We start from the raw sequence: 21,557 nt of genomic DNA, 5'->3' as shown, positions 1-21,557 counted from the left end.
TAATGATGGCGGGGGTGGGGAAGGTGGCTGGAATGTGAAAGATTGGGGCTGCTGAGGTTAAAGGCTGCCTAATGATGCCTGGGGAGGTAGCTCTCCTCCTAATAGGCAAAGTTTTAAACTTAATCTGGGCCACTCCACTCTTCCTGTCATTTAAAAAAAAAATTTGTTCATGGGATGTGGGCATCACTGTCTCAGCTAGCATTTATTACCCATCCCAAACACATTGTTGTGGGTCTGGAGTCACATGTAGGCCAGACCAGGTAAAGATGGTAGACGTCCTTCCCTAAAGGACATTAGTGAACTAGATGGGTTTTTACAACAATCGACAATGGCTTCATGGTTATCATTAGACTTTAATTCCAGATTCAAATTCCACTATCTGCTGTGGCAGGGTTTCAACCCCAGTCCCCAGAGCATTATCCTAGATCTTTGGATTACTAGTCTATCAACAATACCACTATACCATCACCTCCCCCTATCTGCCAGGCAAGAGCCTGTGGCGAGGTTAAAAATAAGTCACAATGCCATAGGCATCACTGGATCTCGACTTTTGCATATTAGGTAGGCTTGAATAACCACTATAAATAAACTCCCTCCTGTCCGATGAGGCCCTAGAGTCTAAATTTGTTGAAGGTTGTTCAGAAGGAAAATGAGATACTGTTCTTCCCATTGCTTGATGCTGTCGCCATTTACACCCACAATTTCAGACATCAAACCTTGATTTGTAGGACATAAGGACAATGGTAAAGAATCAAAATATAATTAGAATAAAATCAATGGAGAAATACAAAGAAGATTCACTGTTAATATTTGCTTCTTTTGAAAAAAGCACATTTGCACTGTTCTGAAAATAAGAATGGAGAAGCCAAACTGCGCCATTTGATTTTTGCCTCATCTTTTGCTGCCACACCTCTCAAGGTGTGTTCTGCCATCACCTACTGAGCCAACAGTCAGGCAATTTATTTCCAGACCTCTGCCAATACATTCCTTGATCCAGACACTAAGAAATGCTGACTGGTCTTGCTTTTTCAACTTTCACTGTGATAAAGAGCGTGGCTCCTTAAATGATACAACTAAGATCAGCATTGAGATTTTGTGGGGATTCAGCACATGAACTGAGGTTTTAATTCCAAGAAGCAGAGCACATTGATGTTTTACATATTGTTAGAAATAACCGTAATAATTTCATTGGGAAAACTGTCTCCATTGTCTGTTTTTGTTCAGTTTTATAGCATTGTGGATGAGGGTGGTGTGGATGCTGAGTAGGGCACAAGGGAGAAAGGCATACAAGCATTGACGGAGGGTTTTAACAAATATTTTTTAAGTGTATGCACATCAGGGCTAAAAAATCCACTGGTTGTTGCTTTATTTTTTTTTAAGAGTGATGTAGGTCAAATCATTGTCCCTCCATTTCTGAGACACTGGTTTAAATAATATGATGAAAATTTCCTGTCTATGCTGCCTTCATAAAATGCGTTGCGGGTGTGGGGGTTAGGTGTGTGCAATATGTCTTAAGGAGTGTAAGACTATGGATCATAACAGTCCATAATTTGTTGCTAAGCTTAGTGGGCCAAATTTTGCTGTAGCAGGCCATAGTTAGACTTGTCTTTGCACAGTTATGTTTTTTAATTTTTTGCATGATAAGTTGCTCAAAGCATGAGCTAATAATGTCAAAATGAGGGAACTTGCATCTTGGGCCTTCGTGAACAGGACAAGCAACTGTACATGTGCTTACCCGGTCAGTTTGAAGTATTATGAAATCAAGAGCACAAGCCTGAAAAGGAAGTGCAGTTTTGAGTGGGTGAAATCAGGTACACAAAGGGAGATAAACAGGAGGAAAATAAAATTGGATTAAAAGAGAGGGAAAAAAGAAAACAGAAAAGTAATGTAAAACAGAATTACTTTTTAAAAAATCACAACAAGTAAACCCTGAAGGAATGAAACTTTGTCTTTGTAATAGTTCATTTTCAGTGCCAGAGAGAATGACTGGTAGCGATTAACATTTACAGTCATTAAATGGATATACAAACTTTAAATAACTTGACTTAACATTCTGTAGCGAGTTCATTTTGTGCACGCATACAGCAATTTCATGCCAGCCAGTGCATTTCACAAGATGCCATTTTCACAGAGCTGTGCACCTCAAACAGCAACGTTTGACTTTTTGAGTTGAACTGTGCATCAAACTGTGCCTTCGCCTGAAGTTGCTGTACCATTTGCACATAATTGCAAATAGAGCATTAGCCTCATTGTTATTTTGAAAGCAAAATCTGGGTCATTATTCTTTCAGGAGGCTGAAATATGAAATGCAAATTCTACTGTAGTTCAGTGGCTGGGCTAGCTAGAAATATAAAGATAGACAGTAAGAGTTTCTATAGATATTTAAGTAAGAAAGGAGCTAACAAAGTGAGCATTGGTCCTATAGAAAGTGAGTCTGAGGAATTAATAATGGAAAATAAAGAGATGGCAGATGAATTGAACAGGTATTTTGCATCAAGCTTCACTATAGGGAATACAGGTAAATCCCAGAAATGGCTGTAAATCAGGAAATGGAAGGAAGGGAGAAACTCAGGAAAATTGCAATCAGTAGAGAAGTGGGATTGAACAAATTGTTGGAACTGCAGGCTGACAAATCCCCTTGTCCTGATGGCTTTCACCCTAGGGCCTTGAAAGAAGTGGCTAGTGAAATAATTGATGCATTGGTTTTAATTTCCCAAAACTCCCTGGATTCGGGGAAGATATTAGATGGGAAAATAGCAAATGTAACTTCTTTCTTCAAAAGGGGTGGAGACAGAAAGCTGGAAACTACAGGCCAGTTAGCTTAGCATCTGTCATATGGGAAAATGTTAGAAGCTATTATTAAAGATGTTATGGTAGGGCATTTAGAAAAATTCAAGGTAATCAGGCAGAGTCAGCATGGTTTTGTGAAAGGGAAATCATGTTTAACCAATTTATTGGAGTTCTTTGAAGGAGTCAATGTGCTGAAGGTAAAGGGGAACTGGTGGATGTACTGAATTTGTATTTCAGGAAGGCATTTAATAAGGTGCCACATCAAAGGTTATTGTGGAAAATTGGCATTGATAGAAGATAAACTAGCTAACAGGAAACAGAGGGTAGCCATAAATGGGTCTTTTTCTGGTTGGCAGGATCTAAAGATGGGTGTCCCATAGAGAACAGTGCTGGGGCCTCAGCTTTTTACAATTTATACAAATGACTTCGATGAATGGACAGATACTCTGGTTGCTAGATTTGCTGATGACACAAAGATAGGTAGGAAAGTAAGTTGTGAAGAGAATGTAAGGACCCTACAAACTGACATAGATAGGTTAAGTAAGTGGGCAAAGATCTGGCAAATGGAGTATAATGTGGGCCAATGTGAAATTGTCGATTTTGGCAGAAGGAACTAAAAAGAAACATATCATTTAAATGGTGAGAGGTTGCAGAGCTCAGATTCAGAGGGATCTGGGTGTCCTCGTGCATGAATCACAAAAGGCTAGTATGCAGGTACAGCAAGTGATTAGGAAAGCTAATAGACTGTTATTCTTTATTGTGAGTGGAATTGATTACAAATGTAAAGAAATTATGTTTCAGTTATACAGGGTACTGATGAGACCACATCTGGAGTACTGTGTACAGTATTGGTCTCCTTATATAAAGAAGGTTGTAAATACATTTAAAGCAGTTCGAAGAATGTCTACTAGACTAATGCCAGGAATGAACAGGTTGTCCTATGAAGAAATGTTGGATAGGTTAAGCCTCTATCAACTGGAGTTTACAAGAGTTAGATGTGACTTGATTGAAACCTTTACAATCCGTGAGGGGTCTTGACAAAGTGGATGTGGAGAGGATGTTTCCTCTTGTGGGAGAATCTAGAACTAGGGGTCACCAAAATAAGGGGGCGTTCATTTAAGACAAAGATTAGATTTTTTTTTTTCTCTGAGGGTCATGAGCTTTTGGAACTCTCTTCCTCAAAAGGCAATGTGTGAGGAAATAGAAATAGTTTAAGTAAATTATATTTGTATTTGTGGGTGTTAGGAAAGAGTTTTAGCTTTAACGTTTAAGTTTGATATATTTTTCTGTGTTTGTGTGTTAAGAAAGGTCAAATGGAGCTTTAGTTTCACTTTAAAAGGCTGCTTGTATTTCTAACGAGATGTTTACGACCCCTATAAAATAAAAGTAAATACGAGTGGAAAAAATAGTGCTGTTACCTAGCAACAGTGGGGAGGGTGGTGGGGGGGGGGTGGGGGGGGGGGGGGGGGGAGGTGGGCAGATAGGCAGGTTCCTCCCACAGACATACACATAGAACTAAAGAAACAGCGGTTTCTAAGTTCAGTTTAAGTCAGGACCCCAAAGAGACTGGACATTGGAAGAGGGAACTGCAGATTTCCCAAAAGAACAAAAAGGCCCCAAGTGAAGAAAAACCCCAAAAGTCCAGGAGAATGGAAGAGGGGAGAGTCCAAAGGAGACCTTGTAGTCAAAGGAAGGACAGGAACCTGGGAAAAGGTCATGTTAAGTGAAGTTACGAGTGGGCAGAGAGAAAGGCTCCAAACTTCAGATTTAAAGAGACAAAAGCTGCAGAAAGCAGATTTAAAGTGAGAACAGCTTACAAGAAGCAAGAAGGTTCAAAAAGACAACTGAAGGTCTGTAATTCTTTGCTATGGGCATGTGAAGCAGTGGTGTACTGTTAAGATTGGGTGAAAGAGAGTGTGTAGAAGACAGCTTGAATACATTTGGTGACCCAGGAAAGAGGGACATCAGAAGGAGAGTTGAAACCCTGGAGGTGAACCCTTGTGGAGGGTGTCTGAGAGAAAACGTCAGTTTGGGAGAAGTTTCCAAGGCAAGGTTTTGGAGAGTAGAGATTGGAAACCCTCGTGCGAAGGACAGAATTCAGTGAGACAGGTTGGCTCACTGTGTATCAAGTGTCTGGGGGGAGTTGAGGAGAGATCAATAGCTTCTGGTTGTGGTGACATCTGTTACTTGGTTTCAGAGTGAGGTGTGTCTGACCGTAGGGTGCCATAGGTGTACATGGACTGTTTATTTACTGTGAACATTAAAGTATAAGATAGATTTGTAACTTGTGTTATTCTTACAAATCTCTATACATCTCTAAAGGTATAGTTGTGGGTAAAGGAGTATTGTAATATAGTTCATCTTTTCTTGAATAAATGTTTTATTATTTTGTTAAGAATTTCATCAGTTGACTCCTGTGACTCTGTTCAGTAACTACTCTCCACATATTTAAACAAACAAATAAAAGTTAGGATCTATCAGGCTGGATTCCACCTTGGGATCAGTCTTGTCCAGGGGTAATCTCAGCTGGAGATCATAACACAGTGGAAACAGAGTCTTTGAATATTTTTAAGGCAGAGCCAGATAGATTCTTGCTAAATAAGGGGGTGGAAAGTTATCAGGGGGGGTGTAGGCAGGCATGCGGAGCAGAGGTTACAATCAGATCAACCGTGTTCTTATTGAATGGTGGAGCAGGTTCGAGGGGCCGAGTGGCCTATTCTTGTTCCCAGTTCGCATTGTAAGATTTCGGGGTTTGGGGCCACAGATACCTAAATGGGCAGTCGACTAGTTATAAGTAATTTTAAGAGAGGTTTTTAAGTTTATTGAGAAACAACAGTTTTAGATATGATACATTAACTAATTAGACAGAAAAAAATGCATACGACCCATAACAGCTTGTGATAACAGCATTCCGTTCTCTAATCGAAGTGTTAGGAAACTCTTCCCGCGATCACTCGATTTTCCTCTTCCTCCTCTGGTCTATCTTCCATCTGAAGAAGACAACAAGCACTGCCACCTCACCAGTACCTCAGCCCCATACCACCAGTATACCACCAATCTATATACCCTTTTTTGAGGGCTGGTAGTTTATCCAGTGTCAATCATCTATTCTGACCATTGGATACAGGACAGGTGCTCAAAACATCAGGGTGGTTATCACCCACCTCGTGCGTCACCCTGCTCAAGGTCAGCTTTTTAGTTTATATCTTGCTGAGGATCATATCCTGGCCCTTTCTAAACACTTGCATAGATAAGGGGGTGTCCACGATGTCATTCTACCAGCTTAAGAATGTCAACATGGTAGCCTGAACTAAGACAGTTTAGAGGTCAAAGTGTTTAGAAATTCTCTTTCCAGAGAGAGAATCAAGGCTGTTTAGCTAATCCCATAAAAGTTAGAAAATGCCCTTTTATGTAAGACCCCAATTTCTTACACTATGTTCGTATGTATTTAAGAGGTTTGGGTTAAGTAACACAGCTGGGTCAGAGTAGCAAATACTTTGTGATATCCTGAGAAATTAAATAAGACACTATATAAATACAAGAAGAGATGAAGAGAAAATTAGGATTAAAGAAACTCATGTCTGTCCATACACAGGTAAGGAGATTCTCAGAGGCCTTCTTCTACATGGAGCACCAGAAACAGATGGCACTTACATTCCAGGAACACATGTGAGTCTTTTCCTTAATTGCCATTGCATTTGCCAGGTGATTCTCTTTTATTAGGAGAACCCTAGTGGTTAAGTTAATTGTGATACATACTTGACAATGGGCAAAATCTTGTGCCCTCCCCCATAGCGAGTTTGGCGGTAGGGGGCATTTAATTAGGCAGGATGATGGTGGTTGGGAACCCTGCCATCTTCCCACCTCCGCCCCAATGAAGTCCGTAGCGGGAAGGCCTGTGGATTCTAATTGAAGCCCTTAAATGGGCATTTAATGCCCACTTGTGGGCTGCATCCTGCCTCCACTGGTATTAACCCAGCAGCGGGCAGGGCTTGCCATGCAGGGAGCACAACAAGCAAACCTGTGCGCCGTTTGAGGTTGTTGCATGCTCCTGGAGGTGGGGTGGGGGCGGGAGGTCCCTTGTTCAAAGGCACCCCAATCCCCAGGGTTCCTTGATCCTGGAGGAAGACCCGCTGCTGGCCTCTTAAGTGCCTGAGTGGTACAAGATGCGACGGGCCTTCCTGAAAAGAGGTGACACGGAGCTCGCACTGGCTCTCCAATTGGCAGCTGAAACCCCATCGTCTCTACAAGATTGTGCCCAATGTCATGCCTATGTGCAAAAAACTGTTAGTGCTTATGCCATGTGTCCATACTATCAGCTACACTGTCATCAGCAGTTCACCAGATAGAACCAAGAAGGGGATGAGAGTAAAGTAAGCAATGTCACTGGCCACTATTACATAATTTCCAGCAGCACCTTAAATGGAGCATTAAGCAGAGGCCTGGGAGAATAGTGAACGTTGGGCAGAAATGTGCATGACTATGGAAGCACTTATTAAAGAAAGAAGGGGAAAGAGGGGCTGCCTGACTTTCTTTCATACTCTTACTCTTACATTTCCAGTTTTTAAACCCATTTATACTGCTTGAAACAGTGGCCTTTCCAATTAGTTTTTCTCATAACTCCTCAAATCTACAGCAGTAATTTGGGAATATATGGAGTCTTTAACTTAGAAAAAAAGCAATGGCACAAGACATTTCATAGTGGTATGGTGAGAAACAGACCCAGAGCCAAAGAGAGAGGGGAAGGACTTAGGGAGGGGAAGGAGCTGGAGAGCCAGGGAGACGTGGAAAGGACACTCCTGGGAGTTGGCAACAGAAGGTATGGCTTTCAAAGACATTGGAGTGATCGGAGCCAGAAAAATGGAAAGCTGAGGAGTTAAAAGACTGGTTTAAAATCACAGAGCTGCGAAGAGGTAAAATCAGCAGAGTTCAAAATGCTGTCTCTGCTGTCTGCAGAGGACATCGCTGAGAGATAGCATGTAGATGAATAAGAGAATTATTCTGTGTTAATCAAGTGCCATCTGAGTTCCTTCCCTACTCCTTGCTTCTTAATTTTTAACATGTCATTTGTATTTGACTCTTTTACCATAATGGAAGATTTGCCTGGATCAACTTTTCAATTACCTTAATATAAAAAATTCAATTAGGCCACTTTGAAATCTCCTTTGGAGGAGGAGGTGGAGAAATTGCAACACAGTATAGATAGTGAAATCACTAAATTGGAGATTTAACTCCATTATAGTGCTGTTTTTGGTCAACCTAAATTAAAGATGATATTTGACTTAATATAATTTCCATTGCATTTTGACAAATGGCAGAGAATGTTCACTTTGAATTAGTCAAAAAGAAAATTTAATTTCTTTTGGCTTAAGGGAAAATAGTGCAACTTTAAATTACATGAAATAACTAAATGTCTTTTTTTAAAAAATCCTCATTAATAACTCTATTGAGGTATTCCTAGAAATAATTATCTTCTGGTGCACTGAAGAGAACTGATCAGTATCTCTGTTTTATTTTTTTAATATTGACATTGAACTCCAAATCCTTTTTGATGTATTTTTTCTTTAAAGACAACCTCCTCAATTTCATCATATGGGCTGAAATAACTGATGTCTGCTAGATATTGCCTGAGTTGCTCCACTTGGCATTAGGACAATTGGGCAAGGGAAACAAGATTAATAATGGTTTGTCTGCAACATTTTCATCCAGTGCATCCTGTTGGAAACTCTATGGTTGGATGTTAACTCGTAGGCAAGGAAGGAGCAGGTTGGGTGCTGTTTTGAGGTTGGAATACAAGGAAGGATGTGAAGTAACTAAATGTTACTTTTAAATCACCATTAATAACTCCACCGAGATATTCCTAGTAATGGTTGTGTTCCAGACACTGACGAGTACTGGTCAGTATATCTATTTAATTAGAAAACAGGTCCTGAAAACCCTGCGGCGGCCAGACAAATTGAAGAGCGAGCTGACTATCAGGCAGGGGTCTTTGGCAGTAGGCCACAGCCAGGGAACAGAGAGGTGGGACAGATTGGAAGCCTGGGGGAGATTGGAAAGGTCTACGGAGGAAGAAATCGGAAGCCTTGGCGAGAGGATAGGGGCGTAAATAGGGCCTACAAGTTCAGTAGTGGGAGGATGATTGGAAGGGTCGATACAGGGGTGAGAGATCAGGAGAGTCAGATTTATTTACATTATTGCATGCCATCTGTTTTTTTGGGGGGGTGAAGGTGGGGTTAAAATTTCTCCCTCCACCCCCACCCCCAAAGTGTGTCACATTAGGGCAGAACACACAGTGTCCAGGCTAATTCATCAATAGTGGATACTTAGGCAAGGTATCAGAAGGTCTACGAGTCCTGTTGTGTCTGCACTCAAGCATAAGTCGGTATCTTCAGTAGAGGAGAGATATGAGAAAAAGAACAATAAAGTCACCAGCACATTTTGCATCCCTATACAGTGGAAAACCTTACTGCCTTTTAGCAGAAAACCAGAGCAATTATCAAGATTGAATGATCTTTGGTGATGCAGGGTGCAAAAGTTCAACTGGATTACTGAACTGGTTTAGTTAATAGCCCAACTGACTAGGAATGAGAATGTAACATTAGATTCTTTACTCTGAGACAGGAGTAAGAAATCCTTAAAGGAAGAAAAGATTAACGTAAATTCTTGGACCATGTTCTGGATGATCACAGTTGCTGACTAAAAGTCTGCTGACTGAGCAATAGGAATGTTTCGTATTGCTGCTAGTAGCTCGAATGTTGGAACATAACACCATGCTTTATAAGGGCCATTAAAACAGCCACTCTTGGCTGCAAAGGTGAAGATGGATTGAAATCTCTTTCTCCTTGGCCCCCGCCCCTTGGCATGAATTGAAGGAAAACAAAAACCTAGGTGAGGATGCTTTAAATTGAAATTGCTATCGTTCCAAAAAAAAAATGAAATTACAGTCAACTATTGCCCAAGCTTTCAGTTGTGACAGACACACTGTGTTCCATGTTGCAGTCTGTCCCTGGCCAGAAGAGAGCCAATGTATGCAGTAAGTCCATCTTTATTGCTGATGATACCAAGCTAGGTGGAAAGGAATGCTGTGGGGAGGACACAGAAAGGCTGCAAAGAGATGTAGACAGGTTAGGTGAGTGGGCAACATGATTGCAGATGGAGTATAATATAGGGAAGTGTGAAGTTATTCACTAAGAATAAAAAAGCAGAGTATTTTTTAAAAGGTGAGAAACTTGTAAGTGATGTTCAAAGAGACTTGAGTGTTCTTGTACAAGGTAAACAGTTTGCATGCAGATGCAGCAAGCAATTAGGAAGGCAAATAGCATGTTAACCTTTATTGCAAGGGGACTGGAATGCAAGAATAAAGAAGCCTTGCTACAGTTGTACAGGGTGTTAGTGAGATTGCATCTGGAAAACTGTGTACAGTTTTGGTCTCCCTATTTAAGAAAGGGTATTGGAGGCAATACAGCAAAGGTTCACTAAATTAGTCCCTGGGATGAGGGGGTTGCCCTATGATGAGAGGCTGAGTAAATTATATATTCTGAAGTTTAGTAGAATGAGAGGCAATCTCATTGAAACCTACAAAATTCTGAAGGGGCTTGTTAGGGTGGACGCTGAGAGATTTCTTTCTGTTGGTTGGCACAGACACAATGGGCCGAAGGGCCGGTTTCTGTGCTGTGTAACTCTTATCTAAAGCACAGAGGCACAGTCTCAGCATAAAGGCCCAATTATTTAGGACTGAGATGAGGAGAAATTTCTTCACTCAAAGTGTTGTGTATCTTTGGAATTCGCTACCCCCGAGGGTTGTGGATGCTTGATCGTTGAATACATTTAAGACTGGGGTAGACAGATTTTTGATCTCACAGGGAATTAAGGCATATGAAGAGCGGGCAGGAAAATAGAGTTAATGCCAAGATTAGCCATGATCGCCTTCAATGGTGGAACAGGCTTGATGGGCCGTGTGGTCTGCTCCTGTTTCTTATGTTCTTATGTTCTCATAGCAGATCTATTGTGCATAGATTTACATCCTCAATTAACAGCACTGTGAGTGTTCCTGGACTACGTGGACTGCAGTGGTTCAAGAAGGCAGCTCACCACCACCTGCTCAAGGGCAATTAGGGATGGGCAATAAATGCTGGCCTAGCCAGTGATGCCCACATCCTGTAAATGAATGAAAAAAAAACAAGGTCATTTGTGACTGGCATTGATTCTACCTGAAGGACAGTGGTCCAGATATTGCTGAGAATATTCCTGAGAATTCTGGAGAAATACTCTTCTTTAAAGAAAATGGTGTACAGTCAGAAAGAAAGAGTTTGGATATATAGAGCCTTATATATGCCCCCAAAATCTATGCAGCCAAAGAAGTATTTTTTATACTGTAGTGACTGATGTAATGTAGGCAGCCAATTTGTGTACAGAGAGGTTCCACACACAGCAATAAAATGTGTGAGCAGATAATGCAATTTTATTGATTTTGGTGGAAGGATTAAATATTGGCATGAGGATACCAAATTACCAGATCCTCTGCTCTACTTCAAATTGTGCCATGAGATATTTTATGTCAACCTGATAGGACAGATGGGGCCTCGGTTTAACATCTCACACAAAAGCCATATCCCTGACAGTGCAGCACTCCTTCAGTGTTATACTGCAGTGTCACCCTCGATGACGTGCTCAATTTCTTGAATGGGACTTGAATTCAGAAGTGAGAATGCTACTACAGAGCCAAGGCTGAGGAATAAGGCCAGCCTTTAGTGTGCTCCTTCTATGCTGGTATTTAAACAATGAAAATCAGAAAGTGTGTTGATCATTCATAGGGATAACTCGAGCCTGTTCTGCTGTTTAGTGAAATCATGACTGATGTGTGACCTAACTCCATAAGGCCTCCTTTGCCCAACATCCCCTAATATCTATAGTTAACAGAAGTCTATCTGATGGGAAAGGTGGACCCAGATTTGTGATTTGACAATGCATTCATGGACTTTGGAGAGGAAAGGGAGTTTAGAAATGGGCAGTGGTTTACAAAGACGGTAGGGTCAGGATTAGTTATTTTAGGAGAGGGGTAATGACAGCAGACTTGAAGTGGGAGCCAGTACCTGAAATGAGAGCACTGTTTACAATATAAGTTATCATGGGAACCAGGAAGGAAGCTTGGGTGGTCAGTAGTTTAGTGGAAATAGGGTCGAGGGAGCAGGGGGTGGGTTTCATGGACAAGATGAGCTTGGAGAGGGCTTGAGGGGAGATAGGTGAGACACTACAGAAAGATGCAAATTGAGGTTAGGGCAAGAGAAGTTTCAGAGGAACTTTGGATCAGAGGAGTAGGGGAGGGAGGGAATTGCCAAGGCAACTGATTAAATGGTCTCAATCTTAAAGACAAAGAAGCCATGAGCTCCTTGCACTTGTTATTGGAGGCGAGGGTGGAAAAGTCAGGGAACAGAGGTTTAAGAAAATGGTTTACAATAGAGAGAAGAAGCCAGGGTTTATCTCTGCAGTACTGGCTGATCCTGGAATAGTGAGCCTTTTTATCAAGTGAGAGCAGGACCTGATGGTGCTTATGTGGTCCAGACAAATCTGGTGGTGAATGTCTAAGCCAGTTATCTACTTCTCTGTTAAAGTCCATATCCCTTGAAGTAAAAGAAGTGCAGAGGATGTTTATACGGTGAAGAATGGCTAGAGCAACATAGAGCAATAGTTCTAATTCAAACATGGTATCAGAGGTGGAGGTGAGGGTGCAGTGTGCCAAAGGCTAAACAATGGGATTTTGAAAGTGCAGTTGTAAGTGAATTGGGTGTGGACAGGAGGAAGTAGGGTTTGGCCAGGAGAATGGGCACATGATTTACAATTAATAATTGACCCAGGATCAGCTGCTTTTTGTGGAAGAGTTTAAAACTTCTATCACTATTTACATTCCATTAATCTTTCCTCCTAGTATTCCAATCCACCCTATTGATTTAAAAAAAATATTCATGGGATGTGGGCATCACTGGCAAGGCCAGCATTTAGAGCCCATCCCTAATTTCCCTTGAAAAGGCAGTGGTGAGCTGCCTTCTTGAACCGCTGCAGTCCATGTGGTGCAGGTGCACCCACAGTGCTGTTAGGGAGGGAGTTCCAGGATTTTGACCCAGCGACAGTGAAGGAACTGTGACATATTTCCAAGTCTGGATGGTGAGGGGCTTGGAGGGGAACTTCCAGATGGTAGTTTTCCCATGTATGTGCTGCCCCTGTCCTTCTAGGTGGTACTGGTCATCGGTTTGGAAGGTGCTGTCTAAGGAGGCTTGGTGAGTTTGTGCCGTGTATCTTGTAGATGGTACACTGGTACACACTGCTGCCAATATGTGTCGGTGGTGGAGGGAGTGAATGTTCGTGGATGGGGTGCCAATCAAGGAGGCTGCTTTGTCCTGAATGGTTTCAAGCTTACTGAATGTGTTTAGAGCCGCACTCATCCAGGCAAGTGGAGAGTATTCCATCATACTCTTATCTTGTGCCTTGTAGATGGTGGACAGGATTTGGAGAGTCAGGAGGTGGGTTACTCATCACAGGATTCCCAGCCTCTGACCTGCTCTTGTAGCCAGAGTATTTATGTGGCTAGTCCAATTCCGTTTCTGGTCAATGGTAACCCCCAGGATGTTGATAGTGGGGGATTCAGCAATGGTAATGCCATTGAATGTCAAGGGGCGATGGTTAGATTCTCTCTTGCTAGAGATGGTCATTGCCTGGCACTTGTGTGGCGTGAATGTTACTTGCCAGTTGTCAGCCCAAGCCTGCATGTTGTCCATGTCTTGCTGCATTTGGACATGGAGTGCTTCAGTATCTGAGGAGTCAGGAATGGTGCTGAACATTGTGCAATCATCAGCGAACATCCCCACTTCTGACCGTATGATGGAAGGAAGGTCATTGATGAAGCAGCTGAAGGTGGTTGGGCCTAGGACACTACCCTGAGGAACTCTTGCAGTGGCGCCCTGAAACTGAAATGATTGACCTACAACACTATGCCCCACTATCAATGTTAACCTGGGGGTTATCATTGATTAGAAACTGAATTGGTTTAGCCATATAAATGCTGTGACCACAAGATCAGGTCAGAGGCTAGGAATCCTGCGGCAGGCAACTCACCTCCTGACTCCCCAAAACCTGTCCACCATCTACGAGGCACAAGTCAGGAGTGCTAGGTAGGACTCCAGCCAGTGGAGAGTTTTTGCCCTGATTCTTATTGACTCCAGTTTTGCTCAGGCTCCTGGATGCCACACTCGGTCAAATGCTGCCTTGCAGTCACCCTCACTTGACATTTGGAGTTCAGCTCTTTTGTCCATTTTTGAACCAAAGCTGTAATGAGGTCAGGAACTCAGTGATCCTGGAGGAACCCAAACTGCGCATCAGTGATCAGGTTATTTCTAAGCAAGTGCTCTTGATAGCACTGTTGACGATCCCTTCCATCACTTTACTAATGATCGAGAATAGACTGATAGGGCGGTAATTGGCCGGGTGGCATTTGTCCTGCTTTTTGTGTAGAGGATATACCTAGGCAATTTTCCACATAGCCGGGTAGATGCCAGTGTTGTAGCTGTACTGGAACAACTTGGCTAGGGGTGTGACAAGCTCTGGAGCACAAGTCTTCAGTACTATTGCCAGAATATTGTCAGGGCCCATAGCCTTTGCAGTATCCAATGCCCTCAACCATTTCTTAATATCATATGGAGTGAATCGAATTTGCTGAAGACTGGCATCTGTGATTCTGGGGGCCTCTGGAGGAGGCCAAATGGATCATCCACTTCACACTTCTGGCTGAAGATTGTTGCAACTACTTCAGCTTTATCTTTTGCACTGATGTGCTGGGCTCCCCCATCATTGAGGATGGGGATATTTATGGAGCCTCCTCCTCCAGTGAGTTGTTTAATTGTCCACCACCCTTCATGACTGGATGTGGCAGGACTGCAGAGCTTAGATCTGATCCATCGGTTGTGGAATAGCTTAGCTCTGTCTATTTCATTCTGCTTATGCTGTTTGGTACACAATTAATCCTGAGCTGTAGCTTCTCCAGGTTGACACCTCATTTTTAGGTATGCCTGGTGCTGCTCCTGGCATGCCCTCCTACACTCTTTATTGCACCAAGGTTGATCCCCTGGCTTGGTGGTAATTGTAGAGTGGGGGATATGCCAGGCTATGAGGTTACAGATTGTGTTCGAGTGCAATCCTGCTGCTGCTGATGGTCCACAGCGCCTCATGGATGCCCAGTCTTGAGTTGCTAGATCTGTTCAAAATTGATCCCACTTAGCACAGTGGTAGTGCCACACAACACGATGGAGGGTATCCTCTATGTGAAGGTGAGACTTGTTTCCACTAAGGTTGTGTGGTGGTCAATTCTAGCGATGTATCTGCGGCAGAAAGGTTGGTGAGGATGAGGTCAGGATGGTGAGGATGAGTATGTTTTTCTGTCTTGTTGGTTCCCTCACCACCCGCTGCAGACCCAATTTAGAACAAAGAACAAAGAAAAGTACAGCACAGGAACAGGCCCTTCGGCCATCCAAGCCTGCGCTGATCATATTGCCCGTCATCTAAAACATTTTGCACTTCCGGGGTCCGTATCCCTCTATTCCCATCCTATTCATGTATTTGTCAAGCTGCCTCTTACACACCACTATCGTACCTGCTTCCACCACCTCCTCTGGCAGCGAATTCCAGACACTCACTACCCCCTGTGTAAAAAAACTTGCCCCGCACATCTTCTTTATAGTTTTCATCTTAAATCTATGTCCCCTAGTAATTGACTCTTCTACCCTGGGAAAAAGCTTCTGACTATCTACTCTGTGCATGCCATTCATAATTTTGTAAACTGCTACCAAGTCGCCCCTCAATCTCCGTCACTGTAGTGAGAACAATCCGAGTTTCTCCAACCTCTCCTGATAGCTAATAACCTTCAGACCAGGCAGCATCCTGGTAAACCTCCTCTGCACCCTCTCCAATGCCTCCATATCCTTCTGGTAAAGTGGTGACCAGAATTGCACACAATATTCCAAGTGTGGCCTAACCAAGGTTCTATACAGCTGCAGCATGACTTCTCAGCTTTTATACTCAATACCCCTGCCAATAAAGGCAAGCATGCCATATGCCTTCTTGACTACCTTATCCACCTGCGTTGCCACTTTCAGTGACCTTTGGACCTGTACACCCAGATCCCTCTGCCCGTCAATGCACTTAAGGGTTCTGCCATTTACTGTATAATTCCTGCCTGTATTAGACCTTCCAAAATGCATTACCTCGCATTTGTCCGGATTAAACTCCATCTGCCATTTCTCCGCCCAAGTCTCCAACCGATCTATATCCCGTTGTATCCTTTGACAATCCTCTTCACTATCTGCAACTCCTCCAACCTTAGTGTTGTCTGCAAACTTGCTAATTAGCCCAGTTACATTTTCCTCCAAATCATTTATGTATACTACAAACAGCAAAGGTCCCAGCACTGATTCCTGCGGAACTCCACTAGTCACAGCTCTCCATTCAGAAAAGCACCCTTCCACTGCTACCCTCTGTCTTCTATGACCAAGCCAATTCTGTATCCATCTTGCCAGCTCACCTCTGATCCCGTGCGACTTTACCTTCTGTACCAGTCTGCCATGAGGGACCTTGTCAAAGGCCTTACTGAAAATCCATATATATAAAATTCACTGCCCTTCCATCGTCGATTATCTTTGTCATTTCCTCGAAAAACTCGACCAAGTTAGTGAGACACAACCTCCCCTTCACAAAACCATGCTGCCTCTCACTAATACGCCCATTCGCTTCCAAATGGTAGTAAATCCTTTCACGAAGAATCTTCCCCAATAATTTCCTTAACACTGACGTAAGGCTCACCGGCCTGTAATTTCCTGGATTATCCCTGCTACCCTTCTTAAACAATGAAACAACATTGGCCATCCTCCAGTCCTCTGGGACCTCACCCGTAGCCAGTGAGGATACAAAGATTTCTGTCAAGGCCCCAACAATCTCCTCCCTTGCCTCCCTCAGTACTCTGGGGTAGATCTCATCTGGCCCTGGGGACTTATCCACCTTAATATTCTTCAAGACGCCTAACACCTCTTTTTTGATCTCAACATGATCCAGGCTATCTACACACTCTTCCCTAGACAAATCGACCGCTAAGTCCTTCTCTTTAGTGAATACTGATGAGAAGTATTCATTTAGTATCTCTCCCATTTCTTCTGGCTCCACACACAGATTCCCACCTCTGTCCCTGCGTGGGCCTACCCTTTCCCTGGCTACCCTCTTGCTTTTTACATATGTACAAAAGGCCTTGGGATTTTCCTTAATCCTGGTTGCCAGTGACTTTTCATGACCCCCTTTAGCCCTCCTGACTCCTACTTTCTTCCTACTTTCTTCGTATTCTCCAGGGGTTCATCTGTTCCCAGCCTTCTAGCCCTTACGAATGCATCCCTTTTCTTTTTGACTAATCTCACAATATCCTTCGTTATCCAAGGTTCCTGAAACTTGCCATGCTTATCCTTCATCCTAGCAGGAACATGCCGGTCCTGAATTCTTATCAACTGATGTTTGAAAGCCTCCCACATGTCAGTTGTTGATTTGCCCTCAAACATCCGCCTCCAGTCTAGATTCCTCAGTTCCTGCCTAATATTGTTATAATTAGCCTTCCCCCAATTAAGCACCTTAACCTGAGGACTCCTGTTATCCTTATCCACCAGTACCTTGAAACTTACTGAATTATGGTCACTTTTCCCGAAATGCTCCCCTACTGAAACTTCGACCACCTGGCCGGGTTCATTACGTAATACCAGGTCCAGTATTGTCCCTTCCCTAGTTGGACTATCTACATATTGTCTCAGGAAGCCCTCCTGGATGCACCTTACAAATTCTGCACCATCCAAACTCCTAGCACTAAGTGATTCCCAGTCAATATAGGGAAAGTTAAAATCACCCTCCACAACAACCCTATTGCTTTTACATCTTTCCAAAATCTGCCTACATAACTGTTCCTCAATCTCCCGCCGGCAATTGGGAGGCCTATAGTAAACCCCCAACATTGTGACTGCACCCTTCCTATTCCAGAGTTCTACCCATATTGCCTGGCTGCATGAGCCCACCGAGGTGTCCTGTCGTACAGCTGTGATATTCCCCTTAACCAGCATTGCAACTCCCCCACCTCTTCTACATCCCTCTCTATCCTGCATGAAACACCTAAATCCTGGAACGTTTATCTGCCAATCCTGTCCATCCTTCAACCAAGGCTCTGTAATAGCAATTACATCATAGTCCCAAGTACTAATCCAAGCTCTAAGCTCATCTGCCTTGCCTGTTATACTTCTCGCATTGAAACAAATGCATTTCAGACCCCCAGTCCCACTGTGTTTAGTAATTTCTCCCTGCCTGCCCTTCCTCTTAGTCCTACTGGCCATATTCACTGGTTCCCAGTCATTTATTTCACCTGCTGACCTATTGTTCTGGTTCCCACCCCCCTGCCATACTATGCCAAAGCTAGCAGCTTTGTCCTTTAGGACTTGGCCAACTCAGTCAGTAGGGGTGCTAGCGAGCCACTCTTGGTGATGAACATTGAAGTCCCCCACCCAGTGTATTTTCTGTGCCCTTGCTACCCTCAGTGCTTCCTCCAAGTGATGCTCAGCATGGAGAAGCACTGATTCATTAATTGAGGGGGACGGTACGTGGTAATCAAGAGGAGCTTTCCTTGCCTGATGCCACGAGTCTTCATGTGGCCTGGAGTCGATTTTGAGGACTCCCAGTGCAACTCCCTCCCAACTGTACACCACTGTGTCATGACCTCTGTTGGGTCTGTCCTGCCAGTGGGATAGGACGTACCCAAGGATGGTAATGGCGGTGTCTGGGATATTGTCTGTATGGTACGATTCTGTGAGTGTAACTATGTCAGGCTGTTGCAGGCACAAGCCCCCAGGTCTTAGCAATGAGAACTTTGCAGGGTCAACAGGGCTGAATTTGCTGTGTCGTTTCCAGTGCCTAGGTCAATGCCGAGTGGTCTGTCCGGTTTCATTCCATATAGAATTCATAGCAGTTTGATACAACTGAGTGGCTTGCTAGGCCATTTCAGGGGGCATTTAAGAGTCAACCACATTGCTGTGGATCTGGAGTTAAACCACTGCCCTCTCAAGTGGAGAATTCCAAAAGATTCCCTGGTACATTGGTGAACCAAATGGGTTTTTACACCAATTGACAATGGTTTCATGGTTATCATTAGACTTTTAATTCCAGTTTTTATTGAATTCAAATTCCGTTATCTGCCATGGTGAGATTTGAACCTGGATCCCCAGAGCATTACCCTGGGTCTCTGGATTATTAGTCCAGTGACAATACCACTGCACCACCAGCTCCCCAGTTAGTAGTGATTTCATCATGAAAGTTAACTCCAGTTAAAAAATCCTTGGCCCAGATTTTTGCCAGGAGGCCGCTCCATCATTGTAAAAATGGCTGAAGTTGTCGAAAATCTTAAGTCCTTCCCTCGAACACAGCAGTTCCTATTTTCACAAGGGTGGGAATGGGGCAGGGTGTGTTTTGCTCAATGGATTTTGGGAGGCCAGGAGTATGAAACCCATAGTGTGCAGATTAGATCAGGTAAGAAAATGTCTGAACTTTGTGGATTCATTTGGATAACCAGGCTGCCCCTTTGGAGAGGTAAGGTACCTGTTACAGACAGGGGAGAGAAGCAACCTGAACTCTTTTATTTTCTTGCCTTCTGTCTGTAAGCAGATTTTAATTTTAATTTTTGAAATAGGCTGTGACATGTTTCCCCAAACATTCTGTATGTGAAGCCAATTTTAAAGTGACTTGCAGCAAACTCTCTTTAGGGTTAAATCAGAAGTATTGTTTATTCGTACGTTCAAACCTGAGGGTTGGCCGTTGCAACTATGTACACATACACACACACACACACACAGGAGCACACAAGAAGGAGCTAGGAAAGAAAAGAGTTTTGCAACTAGGAGTAACTTAAAACAAAAAGAAACCAAAGATATGGATATTAATTCACATCATGTCAGAGTCCACTGAGGGTTCCTTCACGTAGGAGTTAAGTTCAGGCGAGTTCAGCTAGCTGAAAGCAGGAGATTCAGAATTCTTTTGAATTTAATGGTGACACAACACGATGAGGTTGGTATACAAAGATTTGATCCGCTCTACAGGCGATGGCAGGAAACTTCCAGAGAACCAGGCTTTGAGTCCGGCTCTGGTGTTGACAGGCTAGATGTTTAACAATAGACTGACTTGGGAGTCCAGGAATATAACATTAAAACTTTCAAAAGGCCAAAGGAGCTTAGGTCATATGATGCTGCCCATTTATGAGTCAGTTTCAGGTAAACAATCAGTTTCTATGTCTCTGGTCAAAATCCATTGTTCACCTTAGGAGATAAATGGTGGCTATCAGCACCTCTGCAGATATAACAAGTTTTGATGGCTTTTTCTTTGTTACAAGTCCAGGCTGGGGAGACAGATCGACTGCTGTTCCCTTGTTTTGTTGATTGTAATGAGTCCACACAACGATAGGTGTGAGATTCCACAAGAATTAGGGGTGAGCTTTGTCCTATAATTAATGTTGGAAGTTTCCAGAACTGTAGCCAACTTGCAACTCACGTAACCTATGACAGCCATGTCTTTGGCCCAGCAAAGTCCATTATTTAGCAAGCAGAAAGTAAGGTTTGATTTAAACAGTTTCTGATCTCTTTCACATCTTGTGGACATGACATAACCCTTTGGATCTACCCCTTTGTATTTTGTCCAACAACACCTTTGCCGGAGGTCAAATGCTCTTTGGAATTGTTAAATGAAGGCATAAATGTGCGCAAAATGTGCATGTATTCAGTACAGTCAAGCTTATGGGAACTCTCAACAGACCTGTCAAAATCAACTGTCAAAACTTCAGAAACACCTGTCAAAGGAAGCTGTCAAGCTGTCAAGGCATTTAATTTCCCTTAAAGTATTTGAAAAAATGTCTGTAGTGCTTAAAAAAATAATTTATTATTTTGCTCTGTCTATTGACATAAGCCTGAGGGTTCCATTATTAGATTAGTGCTGCATGACTGATTTCACAAGCATCTATTATCACAGTAGGGTGTTTGCCATTTACAGTTCGATTGATAGCTGCAAGTGATTATGGACTCATTGACGTGGGACAATTGATTCCAATGTTATAAGGGATTGTGCACTTGAATGAAATGTTTGTTGTTAAAAGGTTTTATTTACTTGAATGAATGTAAATGCAGTAAATGGATTTTTATGAATGAGGGTGAAGCCTGCAGTGAACACTTAAGACGGAATCGTCTGGTCCTGTTGCTGGTGAGCAACATGGTGGGTGTGAGCAAACAATATGGCGAGAAGGCCAAAGTTCGGTTTCACACTGTCATTTCTTGCCATCCAGTGTCAGGAACTTTATTTTTATGCACGTGCATCTTATTATTGTGCCCCCACGCTGAAATCATCCCCCCACGTCACATTTACCACCCATATTGGCATGACTTCAGAATGGCGTACTTCACAACTGCTTTTAAAAGGCATGCACTTGGCAACCTGAACTTCGAGGGGAACTTGGAGGTGAGTGCACACGGCTTTGCACAGCGCTCATGAACATCGTCCATAGGACAACAAGGAAGAGGTGTTGCCTATTTGGGGGGCACAGGCAAGTGGCATTTTCCCGGCTGGCTTTCAGTGCGGTGTTGCAGGGTGGTGGGGGGGTGCAAGGCAGCACTGACTAAAGGAAGTACACTAGCATATGCCGGGTGGGGGGCCGGGGATGGAGGGAA

At 43.2% G+C, this 21,557-nt stretch overlaps 1 protein-coding gene across 4 annotated transcripts in view; it reads left to right on the top strand.

Moving 5' to 3' along the window:
• fam135b (family with sequence similarity 135 member B) overlaps positions 1-21,557 on the top strand; it is a 471,310-nt gene that overhangs the window by 351,327 nt on the left and 98,426 nt on the right. For all 4 annotated transcript variants that reach the window (XM_078540962.1, XM_078540963.1, XM_078540961.1 and 1 more), the window contains one exon: positions 6,386-6,459. In XM_078540962.1, the coding sequence (XP_078397088.1) occupies positions 6,386-6,459 (74 nt within the window). The remainder of the gene's footprint in view (positions 1-6,385; positions 6,460-21,557) is intronic.

Source organism: Cetorhinus maximus, chromosome 4, assembly GCF_964194155.1.
Source record: "Cetorhinus maximus chromosome 4, sCetMax3.hap1.1, whole genome shotgun sequence".
In the NCBI taxonomy this organism is placed as follows: domain Eukaryota; kingdom Metazoa; phylum Chordata; class Chondrichthyes; order Lamniformes; family Cetorhinidae; genus Cetorhinus; species Cetorhinus maximus.
The sequence above is the reverse complement of the archived record's forward strand: the minus strand, read 5'-3'. Positions and strand labels throughout refer to the sequence as shown.